Source organism: Benincasa hispida, chromosome 3 (assembly GCF_027475165.1).
Source record: "Benincasa hispida cultivar pf3 chromosome 3, pf3_genome.v1.1, whole genome shotgun sequence".
In the NCBI taxonomy this organism is placed as follows: Eukaryota; Viridiplantae; Streptophyta; class Magnoliopsida; order Cucurbitales; family Cucurbitaceae; genus Benincasa; species Benincasa hispida.
Genome location: NC_143480.1, coordinates 32,796,895 through 32,819,977, shown reverse-complemented (window position 1 = coordinate 32,819,977; position 23,083 = coordinate 32,796,895). Strand labels below are relative to the sequence as shown.

Genomic DNA, 23,083 nt, shown 5'->3' with positions numbered 1-23,083 from the left:
TATTGAGAGTTGTTAACTAACTTTATGAGCTTGCGCGAGCGATGTGAGGTAATAAAATAGTTTAATACTTATACATTGTAGGTTAAATCCAATTATAAGAGTTATATTTGGATAAACCACTTAGACTTAGGTTGTATGAAATTAGTCATCATGCCTAAGTAAATTACCTAAACATTTAGAACACTTCAGTGGGAGATTAATAATATATTTGATCTATAGTTATTAGCTATCACGTCTTTAAGAGTTCACATCGTGAGATCCATGCTCGACTTCTTGTCGATTTTACCTCGGCTACTCCATACGGAAAGTGTTTGCATGGGTCAATAACAAGGTGAATGAGGGAAGTGGTTCATAGTAAGTGGGTGAAGGAAACGTGTCAACATTGTCCTACGGTCTCCTTCATTAGTTTGAACCGTGAGATTCCTATGTTGCGCTTGTTGTCGTTTTTATGCGGCACTAGCTAGTCGTTAACCGCAACGATCCCTATGGAGGGTTGTAACATAGGATTTGGAAAAACCCAAGCTTCAGTAAAATGAATAGGATCTTATGGTTCCATCTTGGATATTGTCTTGTCTCTCGGAGGCATATTCATACCGTTCTATAAGATCTGAAAATGGCAGGTCACACTTACAAGAATTACTAAGTGTTAGTAAAGATCTTGATCGAAAATGATAGCCAAAAGAATTATTGGGATATGAGTTATTCTAGATAATAGTATTTGGTCAAGAACTATCTTGCTTTTGTGAAGGAATTCTTGACTGCCCCACGATAGCACTTGTTCTAAATCACTTAAGTATCGTTGCAGATAAATAATGATTTATTGGGTATTTTATTAGTTTTGCTAAAATGGATTTAGATGCATATTTAATAGAATTTGTTTAAAATGTTTCGACAATGTCGAACTCGATTATAAAACTACTTACTTCTGACAAATTTAATGGAGAGGGTTACTCGAATTGGAAATCAAATATCAATACAATATTAGTAGTAGATGACTTGAGGATTGTGTTAACGGAGAAGCGTCCTCCAGTTCCCAGTTCAACGACGACCCGAAATGTTCGGGATGTTTATGATAGGTGGATAAGGGCAAATGAAAAGGTCTGTGCCTATATCTTAGCAAGTATATCTGATGTACTCAACAAGAAACATGAGGTCATGCCCACAACTCGTGAGATCATGGCATCATTACAGGAGATATTCGGGCAACCGTCATCGTCTGTTAGACATGAAGCTATTAAATATGTGTATGTGACATGTAAGAAGGATGGGACCAACATAAGAGAACACGTTCTCGATATGATGGTCCATTTTAACATCGCAGAGGCTCACGGGGCTATAATAGACGAAACAAATCAAGTGAGCATGATATTGGAATCTCTTCCTAAGAGCTATCTGCCATTCAAGACAAATGTTGTCATGAATAAAATCACTTATAACTTAACGACATTGTTGAATGAATTGCAAACTTATCAATCGATGATGAAACTCAAGGAAAAAGAAATAAATGTTATTTCTAAACCGAAAAAGTTTTACAAAGGGTCTACGTCTGGTACAAAACCCATTGATGATAAGAAAGCTGGTCATTCTTCTTCTTCTAAAGATAAAACCATATAGATGAAAAAGAAAGGAAAAGGAAAAAAGAAAATCGATGCGAAGAAAAACTTACAAAACTCCCAAAGGAAAATGTTTCCATTGTGGAGAGGTTGGCATTGGAAGCGTAATTGCCCAAAATATCTGGCTGAAAAGAAAGCAGAAAAGAATAAACAAGGTAAATCATATTTATTAGTTGTTGAAACATTTATAGTGGAAAATTCTCACCTTACTTGGATATTAGATTCAGGCGCCGTTAATCATGTTTGTACTTTTCTACAAGAAATTAGTTCTTGGAGAAGACTTTCTAAATATGAGATGACTTTCAAGTTGGGCACAGATGAAGTCATTTCAGCTAAAGCAATGGGAGATGTGAAATTGTTTTTTGGAGATTTTTTTATCTTACTCAAGAATGTGTTCTTTGTACCTAAGATGAAAAGAAATCTGATCTCAATTTCTTATCTTTTAAAGAATATGTATAGTGTATCTTTTGAATGTAATGAAATGTTTGTTTATTCAAGAGGTGTTCATTTGTTCTGCTAGACTTGCAAATAACTTATACATATTATATCCAATGAAATCAAAAGCTATTTTAAATATAGAGATGTTTAAAACAGTTGAAACTCATAATAAAAAGCGAAAAATTTCTCCTAACGTCTATCTCTGGCACCTCAGGCTTGGTCACATTAATCTCAACAGGATTGAGAGATTGGTAAAAAAACGGTCATCTAAATCAGTTAGAAGACAGTTCCATACCTCCATGTAAATCATGTCTTAAGGGAAAAATGACGAAAAGATCTTTTTTTGACAAAGGTCTTCATGCCAAAGAACCTCTTGAACTCATCCATTCAGACCTTTGTGGTCTGATGAATGTTAAAACTTGAGGAGGATATCAGTACTTTGTCAGTTTTATTGACGATTACTTTCGATATGGCTATATTTACTTAATCAGTCACAAGTCTGGAACTCTTGAAAAGTTCAAAGAATTTAAGGTTGAGACTAAAAATCAGTTAAGTAAAAGAATTAAAACACTTCAATCTGATCAAGGTGGTGAGTATATGGATTTGCAATTCCAGAACTATCTAGTAGATCATGGAATTTAATCCCAACTCACAGTAAAAGAATTAAAACACTTCAATCTGATCAAGGTGGTGCGTATATGGATTTGCAATTCCAGAACTATCTAGTAGTTATGCTCAATTACATCAATCCTTTTGAGGATATGCAGTAAAGACTATAGTTTATATTCTGAACGTTGTTCCATCCAAAAGTGTTTCAGAAACACCATATCAATTGTGGAAAGGACGCAAAGCAAGTTTACGTCATTTCCGCATCTGAGGTTGTCCAACACACGTGTTGGTACAAAATCCTAAAAAAATAGAAATACGTTCAAAATTATGCCTATTTATAGGATATCCCATGGAAACAAAAGGAGGATACTTTTATGATCCCCAAGAAGATAAAGTGTTTGTATCGACAAATGCAACTTTCTTGGAAGAGGATCATATTAAAAATCATCTACCTCGCAGTAAACTAATATTGCAAGAACTGTCTAAAGATACTACAGAAAAAACAACAAGAGTTATTGATCAAGCTGGTTCATCAACAACGGTTGTTGTCCCATCACGTCCATCCCAAGAGTTGGAAATGCCTCGTCGTAGTGGGAGGGTTATTCAACAACCTGAACACTACATGGGTTTAACAGAAACTAAAAACATCATACAAGATGATGGTTTAGAGGATCCATTAACCTTTAAAAAGGCAATGAAAGATGTTGATAGGGAATAATGGATAAAAGCCATGGACGATGAAATGGAGTCTATGTAGTTCAGCTCAGTCTGGGAACTTGTAGATCAACCACGAGGTGTTATACCTAGGTTGTAAGTAGATCTACAAGAGAAAACGAGACCAAACTGGCAAGGTATAGACCTATAAAACCAGGCTCGTGGCAAAGGGTTTTACCCAAAGAAAAGAAGTTGATTATGAAGAAACTTTTTCTCCTGTTGCCATGATTAAATCAATAAGAATACTTCTTGCCATTTCCACATATTATGACTATGAAATATGGAAAATGGATGTCAAGACAACTTTTCTGAATGGCTATCTTGAAGAAAGTATTTTTATGTCTAAACCAGAGGGGTTTGTTGAAAGAGGACAGGAATAGAAAGTTTGTAAGCTTAATCGATCCATTTATGGATTGAAATAAGCGTCTAGATCCTGGAATATAAGATTTAACACTGCGATCAAATCTTATGACTTTGAACAAAATATTGACGAACCTTGTGTATACAAGAAGATAGTCAACAAAACTATAGCATTCTTAGTTTTGTACGTTGATGATATCTTGTTCATTGGGAATGAGACAAGCTTTTTTGCTGATGTAAAGAGATGGTTAGCATCACCGTTTTAAATGAAATATTTGGGTGATGCTTAGTATGTTCTAGGAATACAGATCTTTTGAGACCAAAAAAATAGAACATTAGCATTGTCTCAGGCATCTTATATTGACAAGATGTTGTCAAGGTATAATATGCAAAATTCCATGAAAGGTTTATTACCTTTCAGACATGGAATTCATTTGTCGAAGGAACAATGTCCTAAGACACCTCAAGAGGTTGAGAAGATGAACAGAATTCCATATGCTTATGCAGTTGGGAGTTTGATGTATGCTATGTTGTGTACATGTCCCGACATATGTTTTGCAGTTGGAATCATCAGCAGGTTCCAATCTAATCCTAGACACGGTCATTGGAGATTGCATGGTTGCACAAAATGGATATTCAATTTTCTCCATTACCTTCATTTTCATGGGTGCATACATATTTATTATGATTTTTTCAACTGTTATAGTTAATAAAAAAAAAAATGTTAATATGTCAACCCAACAAACTCCAATTTCTAAGTTTAACATATAAAATCTAAATATTATACATTCAAATCAGACCAAATCTAAGATTTATAAATTATATATTTAAACCAGCCAAAACAAATAAAAAAAAAAACCATAAGATTTGAGATTTAACATCTACAAACATATACCTATAAGATCAGCCCAACAAATATATATAAGATTTCTAAGTTTAACATACATATATTTCTAAGTTTAAATCAACCCAAAAACATACAAATAAAAAAATATAAAAATTTTATTGATCAGTCCAAAAACATACAGATAAAAAACATACATAAACTAGATCAGCTAAAAAACATACATATACACCAAAAAACATACATAAACTAGAGAAAGAATTCCAAGATTTACCACATAAATATAATATCAGCCCAAACATACATATATTTCTAACTTTAAAATATATTGAAAAACATACATATACATACAGATCAGCCCAAAAACATACATAAACTAGAGAAAAAATTCCAAGATTTACCACGTAAATATAAGATCAGCCCAAACATACATATATTTCTAAGTTTAAAATATATTGAAAAACAACTAGAGAAAGGAATATACCACAAAAGCGAGAAAAAATCGACAGCCAAAGAGGTAGATTTCAGTGAGGAACAAATGGAGGACTTGGTGAGGAAAATCAAGCAAAATCGGAATTTTGGTAGATTTCGGTGAGGAAAATTAAGGATTCGGTGAGGAAAATTAAGGATTCGGTGAAATAGAGGCCACGGTGAGGAAAATCAACAAGATTTTGGAAATTAGAAAGCAAAATAGAGGAAAACGATTGAAGGTATGGTGAAATCGGCAGAAATCGATGAAGAACCCAAACGTTTTGGTGAGAAAGAAGAAGGGGCGGACGGAGATTTTAATGCAAGGAAGTCGGGTACACGACTTAGGGTAATCGTGTATCGATATACGATTTCCTCAGTCAAACCTATACGACTGCCATGCCAGACTGTGCGTGCCAGGTGGCCAGGTACTCGTGTACCCAGTACACGATTTAAGGCTTATCGTTTACCCGGTACACGATTAAGGTGTAATCGTGTACGCGATACACGATTTAAAAACTTATTTTTGGGAATACTTTCCCTCCAACCCTATTTTTGTCATTATTTATTAAAAAAACATCATTTAAAAAAAAATCAATTTTACCTAAAAAGTTCTCAAATACACATTTTACTTGCAATTTTTTTTTCCCGAAAGTCAAATTTCAATTTATATCAACTTCGAGAATGACATGAATTTAAATTTAAACTAATACAAATTTTTTTTAAAGAACTAATACAATTTAAAATCTAAACTTTGATACGTAAAATTTGGAAAATTCGAATATTTTGACTTCTAGATGAATTATATGCGTAAATCAATTCAATACTATTAGATTGAGTTAGAAACAAGAACAACAACAGCAACAACATACCGAACAAGAATTAAAGGCTCCAAATCACCTCTGTTATAGAGGCCACCGGAACCTGAACCTTAATTTTCATTTTTCGTCGGTTTGTTTTTTTGAAAATGGCGAATCTAGGGTTTACAAGACCCATCATGTGGCTGCCAGTACCACCTTTTTCGGGGCAAAGATGTGGATGCCAACCTAGGATCGACAAAATTCAGTTTCGTCTCTTACTACACTCATCGTTCGATTCATCATCTTTGGGCTTTTATTCCAATGTTCGTGTTCAATTATTCAATTAAACTATCCCCCATTTGCTTTTCAAGGACAGTCAATGATGGCAGGCCCTCCAATTTTTTTTTGTACCAATTCGTTTGCTGCCCCTACCAACCCCCCCTGACGGCTTACCTACCTCCTCATCCCTTTCTTCTAAGTTCTATCTGTCGGGCTCTCAATCACATTCTCAACGTCGCCCAATTGCCAAATTTCTGAAGCACGCCGAAGAAAAATGGAGTTTGGGGTAAATTCTGAATTGAATCTACCACACCCATGTTCTATTTCCTGTTTGATGAGTTTTAGTGTCCTTCTTTGGCTTGTATGCTGAGAAATGGGATTGTAATGAAATGAAACTTTAGGCCTTGGATCTTTGGGATTGGGCTTGGCTGCCTACTGAATATGGATGATCCTAAAATGCAAGCTGCTTGAAATTTACTTGATTCGCTGTCTTGGTTCTTGATTAACTATGGGATTGCCAGCTTGATTGGAGTTGATTTAAGCTTTTCTGTGAATTGTGTGGCATTGATGTTTAAATGCATGCAATCTTACTCTTACAACTTCGACTTCGTTTTTTTTCTTTTTTTCTCTGGTTTGCTTTTCAGCCGGCATTTTCTGGCTTAGGCATCAGAACTGAAGGGACTACGAAGACGTCAACACTTATTTGTGTGCCAATAGTGTCAGAATCAATTGATAAGATGATTGTTGATGTTAAGAGAGCAGGGGAGAATGGTGCTGACATTGTGGAGATAAGATTGGATGCATTGAAGATTTTCAATCCCCATGAAGATCTTAAAATTCTCATTAAGGAGTCCCCTCTGCCCACCTTATTCACTTACAGGTATCTTGCTGGTATTCCCCCCCACAACATATGTGCCCTTGTCCAATGAAGTTATCGTATTACATTGTTATTCATTGCTAGATTGGGCCATGTGGGGTGTACTAGGTCAATTTTGCATTCTGATTTCATGTTAGTCATGGTCAATACTCATTTTCCTTCCTTTTCTTTCAAATCTTGGCAGTAGATGCATGTGGCACGTTAATTGGCATTTGCCTTTATGCCCCCATATTCCAATCTAATTAATGGTTCATGGATATGTATTTGATTGATAAACTTCAAATCTTCCTTGTATGTTGGTTGTTCAAAATCTCTCCTCTTCTGAAACATGGCACTGAAATGCATCCTCTATGTTAGATGACATTTGCCTTTACTCCCGTATTCTAATGAAGGACATTGAATACATTTGTTAATCAAGGTAAAACTACCCTTATGGTCTATGTACTCCGTGATTTATTCCAATTTAGTTCATGTACATTCAAATGTCCAACTTTAGTTCCTGTATTTTCAATTAAGCACAAAAGCAGTCCCTATTATAAGTTTATGGTTCACTTTTTTTTTTTTTTTTTTTTTTTTTTTTTTAAAAAAAAAAAAAAAAAAATAGTTTCTATAAATCTCTCCTCTATAAATTTTGGAAGGATATTCACATTGTGTTTTTTCTTGATTTTTTTTCCCTAAAAAATTTATTTATTTTACCAAGTTCGATAAAAATTAACTTCAAACTAACAATAAGGATCGATTTTAAGATCTACTGAAAGTACAAGGGCAAAATTTGAATATTTGGAAGTAGGGAATATAATGATATATTAACCTTGATTAATTATCACAATGCAAATAATTTCAACAAGCTAGCTTTTGCATAAATTTCATTTTGAACTATGTTGTTGTGTGATTTTGTATAAGATGACCTTACTACATATTCTATTGATCTCCCAGACCTAAATGGGAGGGTGGTCAGTATGATGGTGACGAAAATCAACGGCGGGATGTTCTTCGATTAGCCATGAAATTGGGAGCAGACTATATTGATGTTGAGCTTCAGGTAGTTCATTATGTATACATCAGAGAAAAACAGTTGCAAATTGCAATATTAACATCGTGATGATATGTGAAGTTCATAAGTTCTATTTATTTAGAGAAACCGACCATGTCTAAAATTCTTAGAGAGAGATAGAGATTACATTCAGTCATCAATCAAATGGTACAGTTCACACCATAGAATACATTTAGCTATTAATATAATTTTTCATCATGTTTCAACAAAATTGTAAGGCTCTAGATGCTTTATCCACACATCTTGAATCTTAACAGACAAGGCCCCCAAGATATGGACCTAGTTTCCACGATAGTTGGATGATAATCCAAAATAATTACAGCAACTTTGAGCAGGATTTGATTCACCAAATTTTGATTATTATTATTCCACTATCTCTTTCTGAAGGTGGCTCGGGAGTTCATTGACTCTATACAGCAAGAGAAGCCAAACAATTTTAAAGTCATCGTTTCCTCCCACAATTATAAGAAGACCCCATCTTTAGAGGATTTAGGGAGTCTTGTAGCAAAAATCCAAGCAACTGGAGCTGACATTGTGAAGATTGCAACGGCTGCACTGGATATCACTGATGTTGCTCGCGTGTTTCAAGTACTTGTCTATTCACAAGTAAGTAGTACAATTGAATTGTACACTATGCATGGATGCCAGACCTTTCTTGGTAAAATCCCTTGCCTGATTCTGGGCAAAAAATATGCTGAATCATATTGCATATAGAGGAAGTCAACTACATTAAACATGATTATAACCAGTTTCAAGTTATATTTCAGTTCTTGAAGATTAAATTTGTCATTTTGCAATTCTTCTGATTTGGTATCATTAACTTTGGTGTGATTGGTGGGATTCATAAAAAAAGTAACATTCAGTGAATTTTGAGTTTTAAAGTTCTTTCATTTCTTCAATTTAGTTTTAATTTCTCTCAGTAAATTCTTCAGGTTCCAATAATTGGACTGGTGATGAATGATAGGGGATTCATTTGTCGGCTACTTTGTCCAAAATATGGTGGTTATCTTACTTTTGGTACCCTTGAGGAGGGAATAGTTTCGGCTCCTGGTCAACCGACTATCAAAGATCTATTAAATCTATACAACTTCAGACAAATAGGGCCTGATACTAAGGTATTTGGCATTATTGGAAACCCAGTAGGCAACAGCAAATTACCTGCATTGTACAATGAACTTTTCAAGGCAGTTGGTTTCGACGCCATTTATGTTCCCTTATTGGTGGATGATCCTACAAAGTTTCTAGATACTTATTCATCTAGTGATATTGGTGGATTCAGGTTTCAACTTCAACTAACTTTTGAATACTTGCGTATTTACAACATACAAATATCACTTATTGAATGTTTCTTCACAATTTCTTGTTTTCAATCGGTTGAAATAATGGACATTTTTTCTTGACATCTCATTTCTCAAATTCTGCAAGTGTATATGATGTTGAATAAGTGATCTTGCATAGTCTATGAAATGGCTTGAACATATATATTGCTGACATTCTCTTTTTCCTTCTAAATCTCAGCGTTACAATACCACACAAGGAAGCAGTATTCAAATATTGCGATGAGGTCGATCCAGTTGCAAGGGTAAATTATTGACTATTGTTTTTTATGGTTCTCCACCAGTTTGACCGTCTACAGTTAGGTGGTTGATATACTGTCTCCCTCCCCCTCCCTTTTGGGTTAAACTTCAAAGTAACATGCATGACTGGGGAAAGAGTTTTAAACTTTTGCAGGCAACTGGAGCTGTTAATTTTGTTGTTAGAAGAAGTGATGGAAAATTATGTGGCTATAACACAGATTGTTATGCTGCTATTTCAGCCATTGAAGATGGATTACTCAGTTTGTGTGACTTCTCTAGATGCACATTTTTCTTTTGCTTTTTCATAAATACAATTGTCAACCAAGATGCTTGGTACCAACTCTTATGTCGCAGGCTTGCATAATGATAGCTCCACAGTTGGTTCACGCTTAGCCGGTAAGCTCTTTGTTGTCATTGGTGCTGGTGGAGTTGGCAAAGCTCTTGCTTATGGTGCAAAACAGAAGGGAGCCAGGATTGTAATTGCTAACCGCTCATATGGTAACAATTTGATGTTTTTTCTTTATATTAAAAAGCATCTCTATCTTGTGAACCTAGATCGTGAATAAAGAAAGAAGTTACAATAAGGATAACTGTAGGCCTATTAGAGGCAAATTTATGTCAGCCCTTACTAAGGGCCTGTTTGGATTGGTTAGAGAAAAAAAAGTTTTAAGAAAAAATTTATTTTTATTTTAACTCTTTTGATAAAATCTAGTTAAAATACAATTCAAAAGTTATTTTGAGTGGTTGCCAAAACACTTCAATTCTTCAAAATGACTTATTTTCAAAATTAAATCCTTGAAAAGTTAATTCAAATTAGGGGTGGAATCAGTTCGGTTTGGTTTGGAGGCCAAACCGAACCGAACTGTTTTTATTTATACATGAAACTGAATTGCACCGTTTGTGCTGTTCGAACCGAACCGAACCGAACCGGTTCTATTCGGTTTGGTTTGGTTTCATGAATCGGTTTCTTTTTTTTTTTTTGCCTTTTTTTTTTGTTTCTTCTTTCTTTTATTTTCCTTCTTCCTTCCAAGTTCCACTCTCTTTTATTTTCCTTCTTCCTTTTTTTGAAATGTGTATATTCTCTTTTTTTATTTTACCAATTTTTCACATAATTTAAATTACTTTTTATTTTCCTTGTTCTTTTTTTGAAATTTGTATATTCTCTTTTTTTATACTCTAAACATAATTTAAATATCAATCCAGTAATCCACAATAAGAACATGTCCAAAGTACACAATACACAAATTTCTTAAATATCAATCCACAATAACTCATAAAAACATATCAATCCAAATGACTACAATAAAAAGTTAGAAACTAAAAGTTCTCCAAAGTACACATAGCACAAATTTCTTAAATATCAATCCACAATAACTCATAAAAATATATCAATCCAAATGACTACAATAAAAAGTTAAAAACTAAAAAGTTCTCCAAAGTAGAAGTACACAATACACGTCACATAAAAGCAAATAACAAGCTAAAACACTAGTGCTGAATTCCAAAAGTCCAATCAATACAAACAAATTTGTTCGCTTGTCAATTATGATTCTCCTTCTCCTTGTTTTTTGCATTTTCTGCTTCGTTCAATCCCGTTATAAAAACTAAGAAACAAATCATAAACTTGTTAGTAGTTACTATAATAAATATATGAATGAATATGTTAAAATATATATATATAAATATGTTTAGAATATACGAACCTTCCTCTTCATCTTTAATTTTCTCCAAGTATTGTCGTAAACCAGTGCTAATTTGTTCAGAACGTAACCAATTTTGTGCACATACAAGTGCCTCAACAGTGGTTGAAGATAATGAGGTACGAAAAGGATCAATTACTTTCCCACTAGTGCTGAATGCGGACTCAAAAGCAACTGTGGATACTGGAACTGCTAAAAGATCTCGTGCAATTTTGCTAAGAATCTTATATCTAGAAAAATTCCCCTTCCACCAATCTAAGATATCAAAGTTATCTTCACGTTTAACACGAGGCTCCAGAAAGTAAATATCAACTTCTGAATCCACACTTTGCGAATCATCTTCATCCAAATCTTCAAAATCAAAACAGAAAATCTCTGAAGCACTTGCACTTGAAGTTCTAAATGGAGAACTTTTAATGGTACATGAAGATTGACCCTTCTTAGCAACTGATAATTATTGAAATAGAAGAAAAGAAGAGACACAAGGAGTTTACGTGGAAAACCCTAATTCAGAGAAGAAAAACCACGATAGAAAAGGGCTTATTATTTTAATGTCATACCTACAATAGACCCGATCTCAGATATAAATAGAATGAGGTGAAACCCTAATTTAGCAAATATAGCATAAATTACAAAAATGCCCTTAGGGCTAATTCAACGTATTTCAACACTCCCCCTCAAGTTGGGGCATAGATATCGGCAAGACCCAACTTGCTAATACAAGCTTCAAACGTCTGTCTCGATAACCCTTTCATAAAAACATCTGCAATCTGTTGGACGGAAGGTATATAGGGAATACAAATAGCTCTGCGGTCTAACTTTTCTTTAATAAAGTGCCTGTCAATTTCCACATGTTTGGTTCTATCATGTTGCACAGGATTATTCGCAATACTGATGGCAACCTTATTATCACAATACAGCTTCATGAGCCCCGGACTACTCTCGTGAAGATTAAATAAAACTTTCTGCAACCAGATTTCTTCACACACTCTCAGATTCATAGCTACTTCTGGCCACTACACCCTGTTTTTTACTTCGCCAAGTTACCAAATTTCCCCATACAAAGGTACAGTACCCTGAAGTTGACCTTCTATCAGTCACAGATCCGGCCCAATCTGAGTCAGTATATGCCTCGATGCTCCGTGTGTCATGTTTCCTAAACACCAAGCCCTTCCTAGGGGGTGGACTTTAGGTATCTCAAAATTCGAGTCATAGCTTCCATGTGCTCCTCATATGGACTCTGCATAAACTGACTTACTACACTCACAGCATAGGATATGTCGGGCCTAGTACGAGACAAGTAAATCAATTTTCCTACTAATTATTGATACCTCTCCTTATTCATAGGAACTCCTTTCGAAATACTTTTCAGTTTGCTATTGACCTCAATAGGAGTGTCAGTAGGTTTGCATACAATCATTCCTGTTTCCTCTAACAAGTCCAGAGTGTACTTCCGCTGAGATACAGATATTCCTGCTTTTGATCTTGCCACTTCCATCCCTAGAAAATACCTTAAACTACCAAGATCCTTGATTTCAAACTCACCTGCCATCCTTTGTTTTAGCTTAGCAATTTCTGTCGTGTCATCCCCTGATAGGATGATGTCATCAACATACACTACCAACACAGCAATCTTTCCTAAGGGTGATTTTTTGTAAACAAGGTATGATCAGAATGCCCCTGAACAAACCCTTGGGACTTAACAAACACGGTGAACTTGTCAAACCATGCCCTAGGGGACTGCTTCAACCCATATAAAGACTTCCTGAGTTTGCAAACATGATTCCCAAACTTAGCTTTGAAACCTGGAGGTGGACTCATATAAACTTCCTCTTCCAACTCACCATTTAGGAATGCGTTCTTTACATCTAGTTGATGTAGGGGCCAATCTTTATTTACGGCGACAGACAGAAGAACACGAATCGTGTTTAACTTAGCCACTGAGGAAAAAGTTTCTGAATAATCAATCCCATACGTCTGAGTGAACCCTTTAGCAACTAACCTAGCTTTATACCTCTCGAGTGTTCCGTCAGACTTATACTTCACTGTGAACACCCATTTGCAACTAGCTGTTTTGTGACCTCTAGGGAGAGCTACTAACTCCCAAGTCTTATTTGCCTCAAGAGCTCTCATTTCCTCCATTACTGCTGCTTTCCACTCGGGAACTTCCATGGCCGCATGTACACTAGTAGGTATTGCTAGAGCATTCAGCTGAGTAGTAAAAGCCTTAAAACCAGGAGATAAGTTACTATAGATCAGAAAACTATGCAAAGGGTATTTTGCACATGACCTGGTTCCCTTTCTCAGAGCAATTGGCATATCCAGAGTGGTATCATAGTTGTCAGTTTTCGTTTGTCCCTCTTCAGTGTCAGACTTTTGAGACAATTTTGCATCTTCTTGAGGATCTTTCAGCACCTCATTACCTCCTGAAGTTTCAACCTTCTCTGAGCTCATTTCATCATTTTCTATGTTCCCATACTTTTCTTCAAGACTCTCCTCTGAAACAACGGGATCTTGAACCTGAGCTGGTTCCGACGCTTGGACACTTTCCGATGGAACACCAAAGGTTTCCTGAATTTTCTTTCTGAGATTCTTCCTATAGTATGTTATCCAGGGCACTTGTCTAGTAGGAAGAATCGACACGGGAACAACAGGAGCAGAGTTAGGTTCAAGACTAAGTAGACTAAGTCCAGGAACATTAAGATTGAAGCTAATGGGTACGGAGTACGTGAAACAGTTAGTCTCTTCATTCGTGGTCTCCTCCTGAAGATGACTAACGGGAAAGAACGGTTTATCTTCAAGGAACGTGACATCCATAGTGACAAAATATTTTCTGGAAGATGGATGAAAGCATTTATAGCCTTGCTGATGAAGGGGATACCCGACAAACACACATTTTTTAGCTCGTGGAGCAAACTTAGTCCGGTGTGGACCATGAGTACGAATAAAGGCTGTACACCCAAACACACGAAGAGGAACCTCAGAAATAAGACGGGTAGACTGATAGGACTTTTTGAAGCACTCAAGAGGGGTTTGAAACTTTAGAACTCGTGAAGGCATTCTATTAATTAGATGAGCTGCGGTAAGAACTGCATCTCCCCACAGGTACAAAGGGAGAGACGCTGGACTTATCAAGGAATGAGCAACTTCAATGAGATGACGATTTTTCCGTTCAGCCACCCCATTTTGTTGTGGAGTATATACACACGAGTTTTGATGGATGATCCCTTTTGACACTAGGAATTCCTGGAAGGTGTGGTTGACAAACTCACGACCATTGTCACTCCGAAGAAAGGCAATCTTTGTGTTGAACTGTGTTAATATAGTGACATAGAACTGTTTGAAGGTAGATAAAACCTCAGACTTATCAGCAAGGAGATATACCCATATAAGTCGGGTATGGTCATCGATGGAAGTTACAAACCATCGTTTACCATATAGAGTAGAGATGCTTGAGGGTCCCCAAACATCACTGTGAACCAGGTGAAAAGGCTGGGTAGGTTTATAGGGCTGAGAAACAAACGACACGCGAGGTTGTTTAGCACGTATACAGACATCACAAGATAATGAAGAAACGTTCACATTATGGAATAAATGAGGAAATAAATATCGCATATATTGAAAACTAGGATGTCCAAGACGAAAATGCCACAATAAATAATTTGTTTCAGACATAGTAAACGAAGATAAAAGACTAGTCCTAAACAAGCTTCTGGAGGAAGCATCTGCAGAAAGGAAATATAAGCCTCTGTCATATTGGGCAGTGCCAATCGTCTTCCCCGAGCTCAAGTCCTGAAACAAAGCAGTATCTGGTGAGAAGACAACTCTACAGTTTAAATCTTTTGTTATTTTGCTTATTGATAATAAGTTGTAAGAAATTTTGGGCACATGTAAGATATTTTGCAGAGTTAATCTCTGAAATGGTGACAGTCTGCCTTTTCCAGCAACAGGAGCGAAGGACTCATCCGTAATTCGAATCCTCTCATTTCCAGCGCTTGGATAGTATGAGAGAAACCGGTCGGATGAGCCAGTCAAGTGATCGGTCGCTCCTGAATCTAGAATCCATAACTCATTCCCTTCAACAAGGAAACTAAAAGATTGAGGGTTACCTGATTGAGCAACTGTTCCGATCCCTATGGTACCTAAATCACCAGGATTGGTCACTGGAGGTTGTGTCTGAGGTTGTGCAGCCCCCTCAACTGATTCACCTACTAGAGCACGCCCAGATTTCGACTTGTCATTCGGAGGGTGACGTTTACCATTTGGAGGGCGACCATGCAATTTCCAGCACTGATCCTTCGTGTGCCATTGTTTTTTGCAATGCTCACATACTGGGGGTGTTTTACTATTCTGCTTGTCACCATCAGCTCCAGCGGACTTTACCCCGAAGGCAGCTGACTCTACAGTAGTAACACTCGGCCCGTTCATTGCACTCGATCTATCTTCTTCCAATTTAACCTCTGAACAGACCTCCATGAGAGACGGAATTGGTTTCTGCCCTAGTATTCGACTACGAACTGTATCAAATTTGGGGTGCAGCCCGGCAAGAAAATCATACACACTCTCAACCTCTTCTATCTTGGAGTATTGAATTCCATCTTGTGGGCAATTCCAGATGATCTCCTGACATAGATCCATTTCTTGCCATAACAACGACATCTTGCTGAAGTATGACGTTACATCCATGCTCCCTTGTTTGCATTTGTGAACCTGTTTACGTAGAGTATACAGGCGGGATGTGTTTTGACACCTCGAATATAACCGTCGGACTGCATCCCAAATATCTCGGGCAGTGGCTGAATAGAGTAAAGGTTTCCCGATTTGTGGTTCCATGCTACTGATTAACATTGAGCGGAACAAAGAATCCTTTGCCTTCCAGACACGCTCTTGAGGATCCCCAGGATTTGGTCGTGGTATCTCTCCAGTCAAATATCCAAACTTATGGCGTCCCTCAAGAACCATTTTAATTGTTTGGGACCAAGAGAAGTAATTTTGCCCATTCAACTTCTCTCCCGTGATTATTCCTGTAAAATTTCCAATAGTTCCAGATAAAAAATTAGAAGTTGGAAGAGTAGGAAACATTGATACCGGATTTTCTGAATACGTCGGGGAAGAATCATGGCCATTCCATCTGGCTCCAAGGGCGGCCATCTGTTGCTGGAGACTAACCAATTATTGTTGGAGTTCCCCATGAGATTCAGATCTGGAATTTTTCTGTCTAAAAACCATGGGATTTTTCTTCAATGGAATCACCCATTCGAAACTGAGGCCGAACTGGATACACATGAGGAAGAAGCTGTCCACTATGGTACTGTGAAGAAGCTACTGTCGGAAGTCCACTGGCGGCAAAGTTCGGCAACCCGTGACCAGGCTGCTACCAGACGACTACGATGGTGGGTAATGGACAGAAGGCTCGGCGATCGGCTGCGAGGTTGAAGAAATCGCGCCAATCTGACTCGACCTGGCAGCTGGAGCAAACCCACGACCGTCTGGTGCAGATCCGGTTCTGTGCGACGCCGAGGTACCGATCGGCTGTAAATTGATCGCGTGCGCCAGCTGGAGGACGTGTGAAGCTGAGATGGTCGAGGTACTGATTGGCTGTAAATCGATTGCGTGCGCTGGCTGGGGGACCTGCGAAGCTGAGACGGTCACGTGCGAAGTCGAGGGTCCAATCGGTTGTGACCCGTTCGCGTGCGCCGGCTGGAGAGCGTAACCTTCCTCGATGGTGTTCGGCTGGAACGGCTGAGTCTGGAATCTAATCGGCTCGCCAGCTGGATCTGTTCGGCTGAGCCACCTGGGATGATGGTTTGGAGATAGCGGTCAACTGCTGCTTGAATCACAGCCTCATTAGTCAGCGTACCTTCGCCTATCAAGTTTGATGACTGAGTTTCTTCTATCGAGGCTAGGGTTTCATCACCTTGCTCTGATACCATATTGAAATAGAAGAAAAGAAGACGACACAAGGAGTTTACGTGGAAAACCCTAATTCAGGGAAGAAAAACTACGGTAGAAAAGGACTTATTATTTTAATGTCATACCTATAATAGACCCAACCTCAGATATAAATAGAATGGGGTGAAACCCTAATTTAGCATAAATTACAAAAATGCCCTTAGGACTAATTTAACGTATTTCAACAATAATGACAAATTGTATTCATTGAACAATGCTCTCAAAACACCCTCTACCTTACTTCCTATGGCTTTTGCCACATCAACATCAAATAATTGATTTAGGCAATGCAAAAGAAATTTCATCTTATAACGAGGGTCCAAAACGAAGGCAACATACAAGAATAAATTTGTTCTATCTTTTTTTCCCCAATACTTATCAAACTTTTCTTGCAAAAGCACATCATTAGGACCAGTTGCACTTGAATATTTTCTGATGCAATTCTGAACAATACTAATCTCATGGAAGACTGTATTGGAAGTAACATACAAAGACCCTGAAAGCCTAACAGTTACTTCATAGAACACCGACAAGTATTTGGTAAATATTCTCGCAATTTCCCAATCCCTGGTGGTTGGTTTTTCCTCATTCATGTAGACTGTGTCGTAGTCTTCTAACCTCTCAAATGCCTTTTCAAATTTTACAGTGGCCTCAAGCATCAAATAGATAGAATTCCATCTAGTTGGAACATCAAGACACAACATACTTTTACTATCTATGTTCTCCTCTGTGATACACTTCTTAAATGTGACAAGTCTAGCAGGAGAAGATCTAACAAACCTCACAACATCTCGAATTCGAACAAATGAATCATTAATATCTTTTAGGCTATTGCATACAATTAAGTTCAATATATGTGCACAACATCGAACATGCAATAACTCACCATCTAACACCAACCCATGCTTAAAACGCTTCTTCAAATAAGCAATGACAGTATCATTTGACGAAGCATTATCAACTGTCAATGTCATAACCTTTTTAATACCCCACTGTTTTAGACATTTCTCAATCTCTTTTCCTATCGTCTCCCCTATATGATTCTCAATTTGGGTGAAATTAAGAATTCTTTTATGTAATTTCCAATCTTTATCAATAAAGTGTGCAGCCAAAACCAAATAGTTCATATTCTGGATTGATGACCATGTATCGGTTGTAAGTGACACTCTATATCCTTCTTTCACAAAAATGCTCTTCAACATTTCTTTCGCGTTATCATAAATTCCCAAAATATCCTTAGCAATTGTTTTTCGAAAAGGAAGAACAAAATTAGGTTCTACTAACGTCAAAGTCCTATTCACAAACCTCTTAAATCCTTGGTTCTCCACGAATTTAAATGGCAACTCATATAATCATCTCAGCAAGTAGTCTCCGAGCACTCTCAATAGTAAACATCTTGTAATTAAGGATGAATGTGATTGTGAATTATCTCCAATACCCTCATTGTTCTTAAAAACCAACTTAGTTTGTGTTACATCTAACTTAGACTTCTTAATCTGATAAGGATTTTTTTTACAGTAGTGTTCAATATGCATTCTCATAGTTGAATTTCCATTCCTTCTAGGATGACATGCATACACCATACCACAATAGTTACATTTAGCATGCGGATCATCATCACTATATTCAAAACATTTAGTAAAGTGATCCCATACCATAGATGGATTTTTCCTCTTTCGTCCACTTATATGTTTTGAAACTGTCTCCTCACTTTCGTTTTTTCGTGATGGTGGTGGTAGTGATGGCATCACAACAACATCATCATTGGAATCGTTGCTCTTGTTCAAGCTCATTGGGATAGACCGATGGTACCTATAAAGGGGAAAATAGAGAGAACTTATTACCATCAAACAAAATCATTTACTTAAACTAAAAGTTCAAACACAACAAGAACAACCAACAATAACAAGACAACATCAATAGGATTTTATTTGTTCAAACACAACAACCACCACCAACAACAACAAAAGTTGTGCTAAAATAAGATAATGATTACCTAATAATTTCATTAGTTACTTAAAATTTTATTTTATTTACCTAAAATTTCAATAATTCAATCGGATGAGGACTGGCTTGAACGAACTGCGGCCTGCGGGTGGTGATCTGAGCACGAACCAAATTTTATTTACCTAAAATTTTGTTATAAAATCATTAAGACCTGATTTTTACATGTATTTAAGAATTCTTAAATGAAAAATATTAATGTGGTACTAGAGTTAAATGAGGGAGAAAATTTTTACATGTACTAGAGCTGCGGCCTGTAGGGTTATTTTCCTTTCCTGAGCACGACGAACGTTCCTGAGCACGAAGCGAACGGAAGCGGCGGTCTACTGATCTTTCGTGTGTCCTCTGGTTCACGAAAGAAGACCGGCGAAAGTCTTTCCTCTGGTTCACGAAAGAAGAACGGCGAAAATTTCCTTTGGTCGACAAAAGAAGAACTGTGGCGGCGGCAGCAAAAAAAACCCAAGAAATTCTAAAGGAAGAAATCGAAAGCAAACGCCAGATGGAAAGGAAGAATTTGCGTTGCGTGCGTTGTGCATGTAGTCTACTGGTCTTCGCTTTAGTTTTAAATTTAGGTTATTTATTATTAAATAAATATTAATATTATATATATATTTATGATTTTATATATATTTATATTTAAATGGTTTGGTTCGGTTTAGAAATCGGTTTTCAAGCTTTGAACCGAACCGTTTAAATTCGGTTTCAACAGCCCAACAAATCGCAACGAACCAAAAAATTCGGTTTTGCTTATAAATCAGTTCGATTCGGTTCAGTTTTGCAATTTGGTTCGGTTTGAGCAGTTTTGCTGTCAACACCTAATTCAAATACACTCACTTTTGTTACTGTTCTGTGTCTGTAATCATTATCTACTTGAAAATAATATTGTCAAACCATAAACAACATAAAACTTGGGATGAGAGTACTCCCTTTTAGTTTCGTCAGCATATTTTTTTGAACACTCATTTTTAGTGTATTACTTCCCTTCTATCTTATAATTGTTGCGTTTTCAGCCTATCATCCTCTATTGAGTGGAGTGATTCTTTTCTTAATCATTGGATTTTCTTCGCCTGATTACTTTCTTTGTATATCAGCTTTTTAGCATTTTCCTGTTACCTTCCTTCTCTTATTTAGGTAAATGTAAATCAATAACTCTATTTCAAACGAAGGATTTTTTTTTGTTTTAAAAAAAACCATATCTTTGAAGAAGATGGCCCAGTAATAAGTAAAACTTGTTATAAATACTCAAACGTTAGGCTTTGAATCCAGTCACAATTCAACCTTCCTCAAGACATCCATACCACTCTAATTCTATTCTATTATTGTCGTAAATTCCTCAATTTTTTTTTTCTAATGCAACAACTAATAAGTAATACTTTTCTACAATAACCTTTTCTTTATCCAGACATGATCTCTTTTTGCATGATATGTTATACTCTTGCTTTTTCCTTTTGGTGAACAATAACATATGAACTGGATGCTCCTTTTTCTTTCTCCCCCACCCCTGACTTTTGGTTATTAACTTTATCTATAGATTGAGTAGGATATGACACTTTTCTTTCATATGCATGAAGATCGGGCTAGAGAACTTGCAGACTGTGTTGGGGGACAGGCTGTGTCTCTTGCTGCCTTAGAAAATTTTCACCCAGAGGATGGCATGATTCTTGCCAACGCAACACCAATTGGAATGCAGCCAAAAGTTGATGAAACTCCCATTCCAAAGGTTTTTCATTCTAGTCATTGTTGTATTGAATGAAACTTGCCATTCAAAATCTAATGTTCACCCAGTGCCAAGCATTTGGGTGTGTATGTGAAATAGTAGTTAACCAATGTGACGAAATCATAAAAATGGATCTGGTTGGAAAAAATTAAATATAACAGAGCGGCCTAATTTGATCAGGCGAATTGAACTAAATTCCATAAAAACCATTACATACTCTTAACAATTTACACATTCTCATACTTCAATAGCAGTCGCGAAATGAAGGGAAAAGAACTAAGTGACTCTGTTTTGCAGCATGCTCTAAGATACTACTCCCTGGTTTTCGACGCTGTTTACAAACCAAGGATGACTAGACTCTTGCGGGAAGCTGAGGAGTCTGGAGCAGCTATTGTTCCTGGATTGGAGATGTTCATCAGGCAAGCATATGAACAATATGAAGGGTTCACTGGCCTGCCTGGTAAGAAAGTCAAAATAACCTTTTAGTTTGAATATATCTAAATCAAGTTAGCATCTTCCTTTCAAGTATTTTGCTCCTTTGATACTTCATCTGAACCTTTTGTTCTCTTGTTGATCACAGCACCCAAGGAACGTATTAGGAAAATTTTGGCAGCTAATTAATGATGTGATGCCTGTCCTAATTATTCTCAATTGGCAGTTTTCCTCTAATTCTCTGCATTCGGTAAGTTTTTTTGATCTTTGTATTGTAGAGGTCAAAAACTAGATTTGAGAAAACAAGAGTCTGTTTATAATGACTTTCCAAGTGCTTAAAAAAGATGATGAGAGGAAGATTATAGTGCAGTTGCTCATTTCCATAGAACTATTTCGGGTAAAATAAGGTGGAATAATACTGATTCTCTGTTGTATCACTAGTATTTATATCACCTTCACTTCCAACTCTGCCATTTTGAATCCTTGAAACAAGTGAGTTGAATCTGTTGGGAACTTCCCTTTAGAATCTTAGATTAACTGTTGCAGTTATATTGAATTGCCTCTCTGCCCATTGGACTATCTACTTGTCCTGAGAACTACTGATACGTTCATACGTTCAAATGCGCTATTTAGTTTTCTGTATACACTCAATTATCTTCTTTAAAAAAACTGTACTTTATGAATGATTAACCAAATGTTGATGGTTCATCCCACAATTAAAAGTGGTTTGATATTAGTAAAAATTTCTCCTAATGTTTGATAGTATCTTTTTGGTGTTGCTTCCAAAAGACCACTAATCAAATAAAATTTATAAACTCTAATATGTATTGTTCAGTTCACACTACAACGTAGTATGAGTGCAAGACTTGGTCCTCTCCAAATGGAATCTGAAAATTTTAGCTAACAATTGAATTCGAATGGTCACAGAGAGAGTTTGGTATTGTTGTGATCGCAAGGAATTTAAATAGCATGAATTTAAATGCGTAATTTAAAAGAGAATTAAATTCAATTAAGGAATCTAGCTTAGGAAATTTAGATTTTGCTCATGTTCTTGATTAATTTACATGCAAGATTTTGTTGTTGGTTTGTTTGTATGGAAGACTATAACTATCAACTTTACTAATTAATTAGCTAATTAGTCTAGGTGTTCAGTTAATCGGTTCCAATAGCAGCCTAATCAATTAAGTCTAGGAAAATAAACCAAATCAATAGCAATTTGGATCGCCTAAATTATCAATTGATTAGATTCTTGAAAGATGACTTTGAATGCTACAAAAGAAATTGCTAAGGCAATTTAGAACTTAATTATAAGCAAGGCACAAATTTAAGCCCTAATTGAGATTAACATGAATAGTCACATCTACCTCTAGCAAAGCAAAGAAAATATCATGCTTGATCAAGTCAAGCATAAATTCCAAGCAAAAAACATTAAATTTTCTTGAGAACCAATAAATCCAACATGAGTTCAAAATAAACAAGTCTCTCAACCAAAATGCATGAGTTTAATCCACCCCTAAGCTAGAAATAACTTATCTTAGTCACTCATGAGGTGTTAAGATGAGCCACAATATCCAAAATTAATGAAAGATACAAGAGTAAGTGGAAACTTTGTGTGGAGGTTGTTGAAATTGAGATTCATTGACCT

The 23,083-nt window shown here is 36.4% G+C and overlaps 1 protein-coding gene across 1 annotated transcript; it reads left to right on the top strand.

The window, feature by feature from the left end:
* Nucleotides 1-5,911: 5,911 nt before the first annotated feature.
* LOC120073355 (bifunctional 3-dehydroquinate dehydratase/shikimate dehydrogenase, chloroplastic-like) lies at nucleotides 5,912-22,017 on the top strand. Its single transcript, XM_039026150.2, has 12 exons — nucleotides 5,912-6,111; nucleotides 6,223-6,411; nucleotides 6,770-7,005; nucleotides 7,939-8,044; nucleotides 8,444-8,662; nucleotides 8,989-9,335; nucleotides 9,575-9,638; nucleotides 9,788-9,893; nucleotides 9,988-10,131; nucleotides 20,861-21,009; nucleotides 21,304-21,466; nucleotides 21,587-22,017. Exons 2-12 carry the CDS (start codon nucleotides 6,400-6,402, stop codon nucleotides 21,625-21,627), a joined length of 1,587 nt encoding a protein of 528 aa, XP_038882078.1. The 5' UTR covers nucleotides 5,912-6,111; nucleotides 6,223-6,399; the 3' UTR covers nucleotides 21,628-22,017.
* The last annotated feature ends 1,066 nt before the right edge of the window (nucleotides 22,018-23,083 follow it).

Coding starts and splice junctions, on each gene's coding strand:
- LOC120073355 (XM_039026150.2), top strand. Junction 8,663..8,988: donor AAGTACTTGTCTATTCACAA/GTAAGTAGTACA, acceptor TAAATTCTTCAG/GTTCCAATAATTGGACTGGT. Junction 21,010..21,303: donor ATGAAACTCCCATTCCAAAG/GTTTTTCATTCT, acceptor TCTGTTTTGCAG/CATGCTCTAAGATACTACTC.